Here is a 16,000-nt window from a genome sequence, read left to right as displayed (position 1 = left end):
ACAAACATACAAAACACAACTTGGAAAATAAAGCAAAAAAGGGTTTAGGAATGTTCTTCAATTAGTACAGTTCAAACCCCACTTCTGCCAAAAAAAAAACCTGTTTTCTACCACTAAGGATGTGGCCTAATAGAATACTTGCCTATAGACAAGAGGACCTAGATTTGACCCTGAGTAGCATTAAGCATATTTTTTTTTTAAAGCAGTTTTAGGGGCTGGGGATATGGCCTAGTGGCAAGAGTGCTTGTCTCGTATACATGAGGCCCTGGGTTCAATTCCCCAGCACCACATATATAGAAAATGGCCAGAAGTGGCGCTGTGGCTCAAGTGGCAGAGTGCTTGTCTCGTATACATGAGGCCCTGGGTTCAATTCCCCAGCACCACATATATAGAAAATAGCCAGAAGTGGCGCTGTGGCTCAAGTGGCAGAGTGCTAGCCTTGAGCAAAGAGAAGCCAGGGACAGTGCTCAGGCCCTGAGTCCAAGCCCCAGGACTGGCCAAAAAAAAAAAAAAGCAGTTTTAAATTATGTTCTAGGTTTGGTACATACTGAGGTTGGATTACATGTTAGGAACGATATGTAATAACTTCAATGGGGGGCTAGTAATATGGCCTACTGGTAAAGTGCTTGCCTCATATAAATGAAGCCCTGGGTTAGATTCCTCAGCACCACATATATAGAAAAAGCCAGAAGTGGTGCTGTGGCTTAAGTGGTAGAGTGCTAGCCTTGAGCAGAAAGAAGCCAGGACAGTGCTCAGGCCCTGAGTTCAAGCCCCAGGACTGGCAAAAAAAACCCAAAAAAACCCACACACACACACAAACCTTCATTGTGATAGAATGAGGCCTTTAAGAATTGCTTTCCATGTATCAATTATTTTTTAAATGTTCCCAAAGAATGCAGTACTATTTAATTTTACATTGTAAATACTGAAAAATATTTGAAGGAGTACATTATAATTATTTGAAACTTCCTTACTGATTTAACCAAAACCTTTTACTAAATTTGCCCATATCCATTCTGTTCTGTGGAAATTAAGTTTTATTTCCATTAACAAGGAATGCACATTCTTACATATTATCCCTGACAAAACTTGTGGGTCATGCTTCAGCCTTCACTTTGAACTGGAATAACTTCCAGAGATGAAGAAAGACAGTTCTATATATTTAGAAGGGGGGGGGAACCTATACACGCATCCTTTCATTCCCTTTTCATTCTGTACATTCTTTGAAGCATCAAGTGGGTTGGGTTGGGGTGGGTTTTGGGGTTGGGAAAGGAGTATAGTATAAAAAAAAGTCCTTTGGGATCTATTGATCAGCAATTAAAATGCTTTTGAATTTTTCTTTCCATAATTTTCTGTAAATTGCTATATTTAATCTAACTTCCTGAGATGACTTTGTAAGGTAACATGAGCTACTTCATTCCTTTATTGGGATCTAATTAACCTTTAGGAAATATAGGAGGGAGTTGTAAAACAGGACTGGATTCTTGGTTGATCCTCCACAAGACATCTTGGCAGTTACATGATAAAGAATAAACAGTCACTAAACATCTTATCACCATCCATCATGTATTACTAAACTTGTCTCTAGAAAGGCTCCAGACAGGCAAGCAGTGAATGATGTCTTATAATCTCCAGCCCATTTTATACTAAGCCACTAAGGATTTTTTTTTTTTACCCCTTTGTAAATGCTTCATTTTATTTCACTTTTGTTGGGAAGCCTTACCTACAATATGCCTTAGACAGAGGGTGAAATACCTAAGACCCAAGCAGTACTTTTTTTTTTTTTTTTGGCCAGTCCTGGGCCTTGGACTCAGGGCCTGAGCACCATCCCTGGCTTCCCGCTCAAGGCTAGCACTCTGCCACCTGAGCCACAGCGCCCCTTCTGGCTGTTTTCCATATATGTGGTGCTGGGGAGCTTCATGTGTAGGAGGCAAACACTCTTGCCACTAGGCCATATTCCCAGCCCCCCAAGCAGTACTTATTTCTTACTGTCATGTGGCATATTGTTGTTTTTTTCTTGCTTGAAAAGTTAAGACCTCATCTAATCCTGCTGGAATTCCTATCAGTAGCCCTAGGGAGCTTGGGTATTTGGAAGCTGCCTTTCCAATCATTATCTTACTTGGGTCTAGCTCAAGTATATCTCTTATAAGTTCATTCAATCTGAATTGTAAGTAAAGTTTTTGCTTCCAAGTGTTTAAATATCTGAGAAATGCCTTTGCAATGTGACTTTTACCCTGCAAGTAGCTCCAGATTATTTAAAAGGCAGAGAGTAAGTTGTCCCCTGGCTTTTTGTTTTTTGTTTAAAGCTAGTATTCTACCACTTGAGGTACAGTTCCACTTCTGGCTTTTTGGTGGTTAATTGGAGGTAAGACTCTTGTGTGAGTGATCCTCTGATTTCAGTCTTCAGAGTAGGTGGAATTACAGTTGTGAGCTCTGGCACCCTGCTAAAAAGTTTATTTTTTGAGGTATCTTTCCATTGAGGGAAACATGTACATACACATATCTTAGTTCCTAGCGTAAAATTAACATTGGTAGCATAATAGAAGTTTCCTGCATAGGTTTTGTGAAACTGGCACTCTTTAAAATAACAAACGAGATAATGTAATGAACTGTGACTCACTGCAAGGACCTATTGTTAAACATTCACAAAAAAGAGCTTCAAATTCAAAGAACTTGACCATTTACCTTCACATGGCTACCTTACTAGAACACTTGTTTATGGTATTTGTACATCGCAGTAGTTTGTTCCAGGTTAAAAACAATGGTTTTCTGGTTTCATAGTTTATATGTTCTTTAACTTAAGGTTGTCCCCTAAACATAATGCCTTAAAGGTATAGTTTAGGAAACTTAACAGCACCTGTTTGGGATTTCTAAGCCATATGACTCTTCTCCTGCATTTACACATTTACAGCATTAGAAAGGGCAGCATACGGGCTGGGGATATAGCCTAGTGGCAAGAGTGCCTGCCTTAGATACACGAGGCCCTAGGTTCGATTCCCCAGCACCACATATACAGGAAAACGGCCAGAAGTGGCGCTGTAGCTCAAGTGGCGGAGTGCTAGCCTTGAGCGGGAAGAAGCCAGGGACAGTGCTCAGGCCCGGAGTCCAAGGCCCAGGACTGGCCAAAAAAAAAAAAAAGAAAGGGCAGCATACTCTCAAAGTAAACATCTCTTTTATTACCCTACCCCAAACTGCAGATCTTTAAAAATTTTCTGGGTTCTTTGTTTTTCAGAAAGGGTCTTGGGAATATAAGGTCAGGCTGACTGAAACTGGATCTTTCTACTTTAGTCCCTATTACCTCTGCCCAGTGCTGAGACTCTAGGCATTTGTCACAAGGTACCTTGCTTTTTTTCTTTTTCTTTTTTTGCCAGTCCTGGGGCTTCGACTCCGGGCCTGAGTACTGTCCTTGGTTTCTTTTTGCTCAAGGCTAGCACTCTTACCACTTGAGCCACAGTGACACTTCTGGCTTCTTCTATATATGTGGTGCTGAGGAATCGAACCCAGGTCTTCATGTATACAAGGCAAGCACTCTTGCCACTAGACCATATTCCCAGCGCCTCACCCCCCTTGCTTTAATTTTTTTAAAAAAATGTTTATCATCTGGACATTTTCCTTTTGAAAATGCTGCATTAATTGATTTTAAGGTGAAGTACTCAAAATGAAATCTGCTATGTCACAATATATTTTTCTTTCTAAATGACTTCTGAAAACAATACACTCACTGGCTTTCTATGGTAACAGAACTTCTGCACTCTTAGGCTAGATACCCCACAATATCAATTGCAAATCAATTGCTTTTGGAATTCTAAATGTACTTAAACCTTCAGGGTTTGTATAAAAAATGCAAGACATTTACTACTAATTCTGGTAGCTTGCTCACATGTAGTACTTGCATCCCAGATTCTGAGATTGAAAATGTAATTTAAGCTACTGCATTACTGAAACAAAACAGTAGTAGCTCCCTTAGAATTTTAACAGAATTTTCTCACTTGTGAACAAATACCAGCTATTGTGAGACCGGTATTAGAAAGTTATTTCAAATGTTGCAGAACATACTTCAGTATTTGTCTTAGCAAAACAAAATGAAAATATGCAAGCATAAATCCTACAACATGGTGGCAAGGCTTTTCTTTGAAGAACAGCCTCTGATTGCAATTCTTGCTGGATTCACTGAAAGCAACTAAAATAAGCAAACTTCTCTAAGCAAAACTGCTGATACAAAACTATCCTATACGCAATATGACTTTATGTTCTTTAACTGAAAAGGACACTAAAAATAATTGTGCACTTTTTTCTCAAGAGCTTTTGGGGAAGTGGAAGAAAAATTACAAGAGACAAAAGACAGCCAATTAAATTGTTTTAACTTTTATTGTATTGTTATGAAATATTGCAGGCTATATTTTATCAAGTAAGTATTGGATTATTGATAATGCCATTAGATACCTTAATGCTTCTGGAAGACACGATGCTTGAGTTTTGAAGCGTTAAACTACAGGCAACCTCCAGGTGTTTCCACTGAAATACAAGGCTAATAGTTAATCCCTTTCCTCCAAGAACACCCTTCAGGTTTTTACCAATCACCCTTTAATTTTCCAAATCTGAGACTCATAATTTGGCATTGCTAAAAGCTCCTGCCACGGTTTCGGTCCCGTCCTACAGCGTCATTTCTAAATACTAAATTCTTTTATATCCAGACAACTGCTAGCCAAACAAGAAGTCCACCAAAATGTCCGCAGAAACGCTTAAGGGCATGGCCAGCTTGGAGACTTCGCCAACGGCCTTCACTGTCCTCTGAGGTAATTATCTAAGGAAGGAACACGCCAAGAGAAGGCGCGCGTCAGGTTCTCCCGGTCGCCAGAAGGGCGTGTGCTAAGGACGGGGAAGAATTTCAGCCCCATCCTGACTGCCCTCTCTGAGATGCCAGAAACCGCCCCACTGCGCGAAAGCCGGCGGGGGAGGCCTGGCGCAGCCGCCGCCGGGGCCGCGCTCTGCGGAGAGGCCGTTTCCCTGAGTCACGGAGAAGGCTGCAGGCTGGGCCCGTCCGCCCGCGCCACGTCCTCCTCTCAGTTCGCGACTCGGTCGAAATACACAGAGGCTGCCAGGCCTCAAGATGGCCCAACCTTGGACCACCTCATTCCCAGAAGACTGAGCATCTCCCTCCCAGACCCCCGCCGTCCATGCTGGCAACCACCAGCCGACCCTTCCCCACTAGCGTCACGTGCACCAGGAAGTGCGTGGGTGGGACTTAAAAGCGCCAGCGGAAATGACGTAGGCCTCCTCGAGTCGCATGATGTGGCAAAATGTAGAAAAAAAAAGAGGTGGGGGGGGGAGGGAGGTAGATACCCGAGGCTGGAGAAAGTGATGAGTCTAAAAAAAGTAGTCCCTGGGTTCCTCTATTCCACGCCTGTCGCATCAGTTAAGGGAGACTCGGCGCACTGCGCCCCGAATTCCTGCGCCCGACCGCGGAGCGACGCTCGCGGAGGGGTACATATAAAGGCTGGGGCGTGAGGTGATAGGCGGCGAAGTTCTGTCACCGGGATCCTTCCGCAGGGCTCAGCCGTTTCCGGAGTCTGCGCTGCGCCCGGTTCCGCCATTGCGGCTCTCCCGGCCCCAGGAGCCTCCGCCCCCGACCCGAGCTCTTTCGTCTGCCTGCCAGTTTCCTGCGTCCCCGGAGAGTATCTTGCTGAGCCCGACCTCCCCCCCTTCCCCCTTCTCCTCTCCCTCGCAGAGCCCGGGCAGCCCCTGCCCCCCAGCCCCAGTGACAGGAGGACATCATACCTCCCGACCGCGCCATGGCCCAGATTCTGCCAATTCGTTTTCAGGAGCATCTCCAGGTGCGGCTGGGCCCGGGCTGGGGAGGGCAGTGGGGAGGACGGAGGGAAGGAAGGAGCCGAAGTCTGATTTCGAGCGGGATCGAGGGAAGGGGAGGGTAGAGGGGTATGTCAGTCTCTGGCGTAGATGGAGGAAGGGGCCACTATCTTGGGAAGCTTAAAGGGTTAAAATGCTACTGGACTTGGTTGGAAATGACGATTCGGGGTGCAAAGGGCGGCGAGGCCAGGCCTGAGTTCGCTGGGCCTTCAGCTTCCTGGACTGCGCATACTAACTTCCCACCTTCCTCATTTTACTCGGTTCATTCATTTGGGTAGGAGGGTGGGAGGGAGGGGGTTCTCCTGCCGCAGAATTCTCACCACCCCTGGGCCAGTGCGGGAGCTGTCACCTTCTGCCGTAATCTTTCCTTCTAAGTGTCTGCACCCCGGAGTTGTGGGGCTGGTGGGGTGGGGAGGAGCAACCTTTTTCATTCTCCCTCTGCGGCTCACAACTGAGAAAGGCACCTTCCCCGGAGGGGGGGGGGGGCGGGTGGGAATGGCGGTGCCTCTCGCCTTGCCTGAGGCAGTAGGAACAGAAGGTCACTGTAGGAACTGCGAGGGGATTGAATGAGGGGACGCTTTACTTGGGGCGGTGTCAGAGTGTGTGAGGTCAAGGTCCCTAGGGAAACTCGCATGTTTTTTTCCTTTCTTGATTTCTCGGGGTGGAAGGGGATCGTGTAGCTCCTACTCCCCCGTACACCCCCTTCGATTGTGGAAGAATTAATGAGGTAGGGATCGTCCAGAGGATCTACTGGAGTCCAGCAGGTAGTAGGATTGGGGCGTTTGTACTTCCCTCTGGACTGCTTGGAATTAAACAGCCTGGGGGTAGAGCCTATCTGCTTGTAGATTTGCAGGGTTAGTTGATGTGTAACTGGCTTCTTTTTTAATAGGTTCTACAGTTCTTCCCCCACTGTGCCTTATCCTGGAGGCTACGTATTGTAGTCTAATCTGGCTGCCAGCCTGTGATCAGCCTAGGCTGGTGACCATTGGAGAGTTTCACTGAATTAAGCCTCTCTTGAGCTTTCAGATTTTCCTAGTTCACCCACCAGTCTGTAGATTTTACTTTATTATTAATTTGTTTTCCGCTTCAATATCTTTAATGAAGCCTACTTCAAACTTTGAAGGCTTACTTCATGAAGATGCAGTGGTTTGACATACACTATTGGTAGACTACTGGACACTTTATCATTGAAGACAGATTTCATTTCTTGCACTAGCAGAAAAACCTAATAGAGCGCTGGGAAAGGTGGCTCAGTGGTAGTGTGCTTGCCTAGCATGCATGAAGCCCTAGGCTCGATTCCTCAGTACCATATACACAGAACAAGCTGGAAGTGGCGCTGTGGTTCAAGTGGTAAAAGTGCTAGCCTTGAACAAATGAAGCTCAGGGACAGTGCTCCAGCCCTGAGTTCAAGCCCCAGGACTGGCAGAAAATTTTTAAAAAGGAAAAGGAAAAATCTTAATAGATTCTTGCTAATAAGAAGGTTTAATATTCAGGCTGTGAGTAAAATAATTTAATTATTTCTTTATAGATACCTTTGCCTTCACTAGCAAGACATTTTTCTTAAGACTTAAATGCAACTTTTATGGTCATCACTAGTTTTTAAATACTCATTTTTAAATCATTTAACTTTTGCATTAAAACACTATTTTACAAAAGGTTTAAAAATGTTAAGGTGACAATATGAGGAGGTTATTTTTCCAACAATTCAAGTTTGTAGTTGCTTCTGTTAAAATAATAGTGAATGGGTGGAAGGTTAAGAAGGTATGGTGAAGAGCAGACATGGGCTTGTCATCACACTAAGTATATTTGAAAAATACTTTGCAAACAAAATACATATAAACCAGGTACAACTGCTAATAGTTTCACATGACAGATTTGTTTTGCTAGGAAATCTTGATCAGTGACAGTTTGAGTTACAGCTATTTTCATTTCTATCCTTAATAGAAATTACAAGAATTGTTAACATGGTCTCAAACATTGGAAACTAACCTAAGTAAAGACAGATTTAATTCAGGTGTGATTAGTAGGTTCTTCAGTTTTTGAAAATAAATTTGAGTGAAGCTGATCCTTTCTCAAATAATTTGGATTTGAGCATAAAATAGCCTTGCAGCTACATTTGAGAGCATTAAGACATACATTTTTTGGAGTGCTTGGCCATGCTTAAATTTGAGGTTAGATGGTATGAGGTTAGCTAGAAGATAGTGATTAGTGTTTCACAAAAATGCCCAAATCAACCTCTTCCAGTATAGTATGTCTTTTTTTTTTTTTTGGTTTGCCCATCCTGGGGCTTGAGCACTGTCACTGGCTTCTTTTTGCTCAAGGCTAGCACTCTGCCACTTGAGCCATAACGCAACTTCTGGCTTTCTCTATACATGTGGTGCTGAGGAATCGAACCCAGGGCTTCATGTATACGAGGTAAGTACTCTACTGTTAGACAATATCCCAGCCTTGGTATGTCTTTTGACATCACTTTTTTTTTTTTTTTTTTTGCCAGTCCTGGGCCTTGGACTCAGGGCCTGAGCACTGTCCCTGGCTTCTTCCTGCTCAAGGCTAGCACTCTGCCGCTTGAGCCACAGCGCCACTTCTGGCCGTTTTCTGTATATGTGGTGCTGGGGAATCGAACCTAGGGCCTCGTGTATCCGAGGCAGGCACTCTTGCCACTAGGCCATATCCCCAGCCCCTTGACATCACTTTTTTTTTATCTCCTCCCTTTTTAAAAATTAATACGGATTATTTTGATTGTTGTGTTAGGTCTTTGACCCCTGGGCCTCTGTCAGTTTTCTAAGTAGCAGAATATGTTCTGCAACACTGGGGATAAAAAGTAGAAATAAGCTAGGTACTAGTGGGTCATGCCTATGATCCTAGCTACTCAGGAGGCTGAGATCTAAGGATTGTAGTTTGAAGCCAGTACAAGCAGGAAAGTCTATGAGACTCTTCAATAAACTACCAAAAAGCCAGAAGTGGAGCTGTGGCTTAAGTGGTAGAGCAAAAAATTCATGGACAGCTCCTGGGTCCTGTATTCAACTCCCAGAAACAGCACGCACATGCACCCACACGTGATAGAAACAAGAATGAGGAACTTGAGTGTAGCTTGTGAAACTTCAAAAAGCCAACTGTAAAGAATTTATTTTTATACCTGTGCCCTACCACACCTATAATGTCCTAATAAAGAATCTGTCATCGAAGTTGGGAACTATATTGAGTGTTAAATTGCATTTTGAAGGATTCTGTTTTTATTTTTGCAGACTGATAGCAGTCAATAACTAAGTGCTTGTTTCAGGATGACAGAGTCCCCAAGTTGCAGATTCTGAACAAATCCTGGACTACTTAGAATTGCTGCAATTCTCAATTCTTGATATATTAAGTGCCTTAGGCCAGCTGGCAAATTCTCTTGCATTCTTGGGGTGCTTTAGATTCCCAATTAATGATTTCCCCCCCACCCTTTTTAGTGTTGATCTATAAATGCAGGCATTGAGTGTGTTGTTGACTTAAATAGGAATTCTTGCTGATTATTTTCATTTGCAAAGAGAAAACAATTATTTCCTCTCTGGGATTTGATACCTACTCAGGTGGACTGCCTGAAAGAGCTATACTTTATGGAATTAGTCTGCAGTCTGTCCTTGGAATAGTTTCTAAAAGTGAAATGTATTTTTCGTAGTTTACTTACAAGTCAGTTTACTCAACTTTTTAAGAATATGACATTTAGTGAAAGTGTTTTTACTCAAATTAAGTAAATAATTAAGAACATGGAACCATGTGTCTATAGAAACACCAAACTTGATTTTAGTGTGCAGTGAAATTTATGATTTTAGGAATTCTGAATCTTGTACTTTTATAAATTCCTCAGCTTCTTTGCAAAATTATTCTTAAATAATATATTCAACCCTACATGATAGTTGCATTACATTTAACTGATTTTTTTTTCCTGTTAGTGTTGGTGATGTGGTTCCTTGTGTTCAGTAGAAAACTTCTCTTCAGTGATGGAAATGTCTATTAATACAAGAATACTGAGCACTGAAATGTGGCTTAGTGTGACAGAAACTATTTTTTTTATTTCTATTTTATTAATTGAAATGTTCATAGTAAACCTGGCATCAATGGCTAATGCCTATAATCCTAGCCAGTCAGAAGGTTGACATCAAAGGATCTCACTTTGAAGGCAGCCTGGGCAAGAAAGTCCATGAGACTCATATCATCGTTAGCCTACAAAAAAGTCAGAAGTGGAACTGTGGTTCAAGTGGTAGAGCACTAGTCTTGAGTACAAGAGGTCAGGGACAATATCCAGGCCCCAAGTTCAAGCCCAGGACCAGCAAGAGTAAATAAAATAATAGCTACATGTGGCTATTGATTACCAACATCGGACTGCACAATGATAGCACTGATGTGCTATATATAATAAGGATTGGAGGTTTATCTGACTATGCTTAAAATAATTTGCTAGCTAAAATTAAAATAACTTGATATCCAAAACTATTAGTTGAATGCTGTCTCTTAGGGAAGGGGTGATGGTAAATATGACTAATGAGTGGAGAGAACAGCAGACTTTTTGAGAATCTTTTAGGTCTATAAGTGTGGCTAAGTTCTTTAATATCTTCACTCACTCCTACTCCTCTGTCCCTATTACCACCTTTCTTAATAGTTGAAGAAAGTAAGGCTCAAAGTGGTGCCCGGGTACCACAATGTCAATGGGATTTTACCTGCAATTTCTGGTGCAAAATATTTCAAAGAGGTGAAATGACCTATCCCCGCCCCCCCGCCCCCCATGCTTGTCCTGAGGCTTGATCTCAGGTCTCAGGTATGGTCCCAGAGCTTTTGTGTTTAAGGCTACTTGAGCTACAGCTCCACTTCTGGCTTTTTGGTGGTAAGAGTCTCTCTTGTTGACTTTCCTGCCTAAGCTAGCTTCGAACTGAGATTCTCAGATCTCAGCCTTCCAAGTAGCTAGGATTATAGGCATGAGCTACTGGTGCCTGACCTGGAATGATTTCTTAAACAAGGTCTTGCTGTTTAGCCCACATTGCCCTGGAACTGATGCTGTAGTCCAGCTGGTTTCCATTATATAGCACTCCTTCCTCATCCTCGTCTGAGGATGCTGAGACTATGGGTCTTACTTACATCACCATGTCAACAGAATGATAATATTTAAGAGAAATGATAGTGCCTTATTTTTTTTTTTCTTCTGTTGGACTTTCACCTAGAAAGAATTCTATTTAAGCAAGGCACCAGTGGCTCTCATTTGTAATTTTAGCTACTGGGGAGGCTGAGATCTGAGGATCACCGCTCAAAGCCAGCTCAGGCAGGAAAGTCTGTGAGATACTTTATTTCCACTAAATTACCATAAAAGCCGGAAGTGTAGCTGTGGCTCATGGAGTGCTAGCCTTGAATAAAAGAAGCTCAAGAATAGCCCCCAGGCCCTGAGTTCAAGCCCCAGGACAGGCACAAATATGGTTAATTATATGATGCAGTGGACAGAAAACTGGTTTGAGGATTGTTGAGCCTAGTGCTGTCTAACAGAAAAATAATGTGATGCATGCATAATAAAAAAATTCAGTGTCCATATTAAAAGTAAAATAGAGGTACGGTCAATTTTAATGCATTTTATTTAACTAATTCCCCAAATATTTAAATAGGCAAACTATAAATTTTACTGCATTATCTTTCATATTTTGGTACTAGACTTTTAAATTTTGATGTGTATTTTACACTCTGTGCATTTGAACTCACACCCTAGTTTCACTGGAAATACTTAATTTGTATCCAGAAATACTTGATCTGTATCCTAAAAATATCAATTGGAAAAGCATATTTGCATACATACTTTATTTTGAACATAACTTTTCCAGTAGCTGAATTATTGTTTAATTTTGATTAAGTTAAAGTAAGTCACAATAGCCTTGTTTAATTATAAATCAATCTTACATTGTTATATTGTATGATCTTTCCTTGTGTACTTCTGGTACATTATCAATTAGTATTCATTGATCATATATATTTGAGAAACCTAATAAATCATTTAATAAAATATTCCTTGCATTCCAATCAGGCTTTTGTTAGTATACTTATATACTTTTTTTCAATAAAAGGTCTTGCTAACACAGCTGTCCTCAAATTTGTCATCTTTCTACCTCTTCTCCTACATATTTTGTTTAAGGTGGTAGTATTGAAGTCAGTATACTCAAGTGGAAAGTAAGTTCACTGTTTATATTTTAGTATTGTGTTAAAGTGAAACCTTTTCTAAATAAATATTCATATATGCTATGTTAAAACTAGCTTCAGGGCTGGGAATATGGCCTAGTGGTAGAGTGCTTGCCTCCTATACATGAAGATTTGGATTCATTTCCTCACCACCACATATGTAGAAAAAGCCAGAAGTGGTGCTGTGGCTCAAGTGGTAGAGTCCTAGCCTTGAGCAAAAAGAAGCCAGGGCAGTGCTTGGGCCTTGAGTTCAAGCCCCCGGATTGGCAAACAAACAAACAACAACAACAAAAAAACCTAGCTTCATGAAGTCAGCCTGTCTTGGAGCCAGAGTAAAGATTATAGCTGTGGGGGCTGGGAATGTAGCCTAGTGGTAGAGTGCTTGCATAGCATACATTAATTAAGCCCTGGGTTTGATTCCTCAGCGCCACATAAACAGAAAAAGCCAGAAGTAGTTCTGTGGCTCACATGGTAGTTTGGGTCTGAATGTATTAAGCAAACATCTATCAAACATGGGCTCTATGGATTTCTTATTTTGCATTGTGGAAGACATAATTTGTTCTGCTTTCAAGAGAATACCACCAGGGGCTGGGAATATATGGCCTAGTGGTAGAGTGTGTGCCTCTCATACACGAAGCCCTGGGTTCAATTCCTCAGCACCACATATATAGAAAAAGCCAGAAGTGGGCTGTGGCTTAAGAGCTAGAGTGCTAGCCTTGAGCAAAAGGAAGTTAGGGACAGTGCTCAGGCCCTGAGTTCAGGCCACAGGACTGGGGAGAGGGAGAGGGAGAGGGAGAGGGAGAGAGAGAGAGAGAGAGAGAGAGAGAGAGAACCACCAAATCTCAATTGTCATTAAGTCTAGAATATAAATGAGTATTACAGAGATATGAGTACCATTTATGGCAAAAACCTGTTCCTTTATTTTCTCAATTAGTAGGAGAATCCTTTTGGGTTGGTGGTGTTACTTTAATAGATAGAGTGGGTTGTTGAAGCTACAATAGTTAACTTTTACAGATCACACAGCTAGTAAGTGGTCAGCTGTCAACATTTGTTCTTTCAATTTTGACGATGTGCCTCATTTGATCAATAATTTGTATAATTTGAACTGCAAAATAACACCACAGTTGCATCTGTGCTGGTGTTCTTCCGTACACATTTTCTAGTGTCAGTTGTTTTTAGGGTAATAGTTCTGTTTTGTTTTGTTTTGTTTTGCAATAGAATCTTACTATGTAGCCCAGACTGGCCTTGAACTCTTCATACTCCTGTCTCAGCCTCCCAAATGCTGGGATTTTAGGCATGCAATATCAAGACCAGCATAGTTTTTATGAGAAAAGTAGGGCTGGCCAATGAGCCAATATTTGACCTTATACCTGAAACTATTATCAAGATGCTTTTTTAGAAGGTTGTTAACTAATTTCCTAGTGATAAGTGATGCACAATGATTGGAATCAAGTTAACTTGTAACCATAATTATGTTATGAGTATGTCCCTCCTTTATAACAACTGATAATCTGAGACTTTTCCTGTAGATTTCCTTAATGATGAGAGTGATATGTTCCATTCTGAAGCCACTTTTGAAAGTAGAAAACTTTTGCTTTCCATTTTACTGTATATTCATGTTTTTGTGTGTGCAATAATGGCTAGAACCCAAGGTTATCATGCTTGAGGAGGATGTGTGGGATGGGAGGAAGGGAAGGTAATAGTTGAATCAGCTGATCAGACTTGCTTGGTTCCAGTATCATGGTAATGGAGGGCAGCAAGTAAAAGTACTTGCTATTCTGAATCATTAGGTAAACATAGATTTGTGAATTCTAAAGAAAAATTTTAAAGATTGCCTCTGAATGTATAGACAAAGTGCCCTATACATGTGAAAAACCACATTTCGTTAAAAATATTAAATCTGCAGTATACAATTCTGGAAAATATTTTCAGAAGTTTCACCTGACTTTATCAGGTTTTTAGCTTTCCTCAGGTTCCTCATTTATTAAAAGCATACTTTTTGGTAATGATGATTTTAGGCTGTATAATATAGGTTTGTGTTCAAAGCATTAATACTTAGCCTTTATAGACACTTAAAATTAGTTCTTCTCTACTACTCTGGAGGAGTCTCCTTTTATCACTAGAGATGAATAAAAATACCCTGCTAAAGGAAAAACTACTACAACCTCTCTTCCCTACCTATTTCATACATTCAGATCATTTCAGAGCAGGGAAAGGAAGAACTTGTGTAGTGATGCATTCACTGGTCCAGAGGATTGCAGTTCTTTTTTTTTTCCTCCTTCTTATTTATTGTCAAAGTGATGTACGGAGAGGTTAGTGTTTCATATGTTAGGCCTTGGGTACATTTCTTGTACTGTTCGTTACCTCCTCCCTCTTTCCCCCCTCCCCCCCCCCCCCTTTTCCCTTGCCCCCCCCCCCATGAGTTGTTCAATTGGTTTACACCAAATGGTTTTGCAAGTGGATTGCAGTTCTTTTTTCTTTTTTCTTTCTTTTTTTTTTTTTTTTGCCAGTCCTGGGCCTTGGACTCAGGGCCTGAGCACTGTCCCTGGCTTCTTTTTGCTCAAGGCTAGCACTCTGCCACTTGAGCCTCAGCGCCACTTCTGGCCATTTTCTGTATATGTGGTGCTGGGGAATCGAGCCCAGGGCTTCAAGTATACGAGGCAAGTGCTCTTGCTACTAGGCCATATCCCCAGCCTGGATTGCAGTTCTTGATGATCCTCCACTGTTGAAACTAGGAATCATAGTGGATGAAAGTAGGAATTGATTAAGGGGTTGCTTCCATTTATTTTTGCTCATTTGAGAAACCACTGAAAATAGACAGAATTGAGTGGTAAAGGTAATATAGGTAATATACAACTTACAAACATAAACTAGTATAACTTTGAATACATGGCCCACAAAATTTGTTTTCCCACTCGGCAACATTCTATATTTGATCATATTGAACTATGGGTGTAACACCTAAAAATTCATTTACCAAAAAATTTTTAAGAATTTCCTCATAAACTTTAGTAACTCCAGAAGTTTGAGTCTGCCTCAGTTCTACTTTGAACATCTAAACAGTTGTGTAGCAGAAGCTACTATAGACTTGAAAGCATTTGGATTTTAAAGTGCTTTTATAAAGCACTTTGGAGTTAGAGTATTCATGAAGACAATATAAAAAAATACATTTGAAGAGTATTTGTCTATTTTCTGTTGGTAGAGCAAAATGCTTGAAGCCAAGTTAATTTGTAAAAATGAATAAAAGTGAAGTTTATTTGGCTCATGGTTCTGGAGTCAGAGAAGCCCAAGAGCATTGCTTGGCATCTGTAAGGACTTTTTTTTTTTTTTTAACTGTATCATATAAAGGATTCATATGGCAAGATACAACAAATGAGCTAGCTTGGATCTGGGTTGTTGCTTTTTGTTTTTGTTTTTTGTTTTTGGTCAATCATGGAGCTTGAACTCAGGGTCTGGGCGCTCTTTCCTGAGTTCTTTTGTTCAAGGCTAGTGCTCTACCACTTTGAGAATTGGAGACAAGATTCTCGGGATCTTTTCTGCTCAGACTGTCTTCAAACCATGATCCTCAGATCTTGACCTCCTTGAGTAGCTAGGATTGCAGGCATGAGCCACTGGCGTCCAGCTAGCTGTCTTTTATAAAGTCATGATAGGGACCTTTCCTGGCCTTATCTATTCCTTGTTACCTCCTGTGTTACTTTGTGCAGTCAGCATATCTGAGAGAACAGCTTAAAGGAGGAAAGAGTATTTTGATAGCTCATTTCAGAGGGTTCAGTCCATGGTTGCTTGGCCTCATGAGCATGAGCAGGGCATCATGGCAGTGGAGTCATGTGGCAGAAGAGCTTATACACCTATGGCCATCCACTGGGCAGTGGAAAACAAGAAGGAACTGGGGACCAGGTATAATAACCACAGACACAGCTCTGGTGACCTTTTTCCTCCA

At 41.5% G+C, this 16,000-nt stretch overlaps 1 protein-coding gene across 2 annotated transcripts in view; it reads left to right on the top strand.

Annotated features, from left to right (window-relative positions):
• Positions 1–5,520: 5,520 nt before the first annotated feature.
• The window catches only part of Cltc (clathrin heavy chain), a 70,432-nt gene continuing 59,952 nt past the window's right edge, over positions 5,521–16,000 (top strand). Inside the window, exon 1 of one of the 2 annotated variants that reach the window (XM_048366589.1) lies at positions 5,521–5,834. In XM_048366589.1, the coding sequence (XP_048222546.1) occupies positions 5,793–5,834 (42 nt within the window). In that variant the 5' untranslated portion in view covers positions 5,521–5,792. The remainder of the gene's footprint in view (positions 5,835–16,000) is intronic. The other variant, XM_048366590.1, reaches the window with a different exon arrangement.

Source organism: Perognathus longimembris, chromosome 17, assembly GCF_023159225.1.
Source record: "Perognathus longimembris pacificus isolate PPM17 chromosome 17, ASM2315922v1, whole genome shotgun sequence".
Taxonomy (NCBI): Eukaryota; Metazoa; Chordata; class Mammalia; order Rodentia; family Heteromyidae; genus Perognathus; species Perognathus longimembris.
This window is presented reverse-complemented; position numbering and strand designations above follow the sequence as displayed.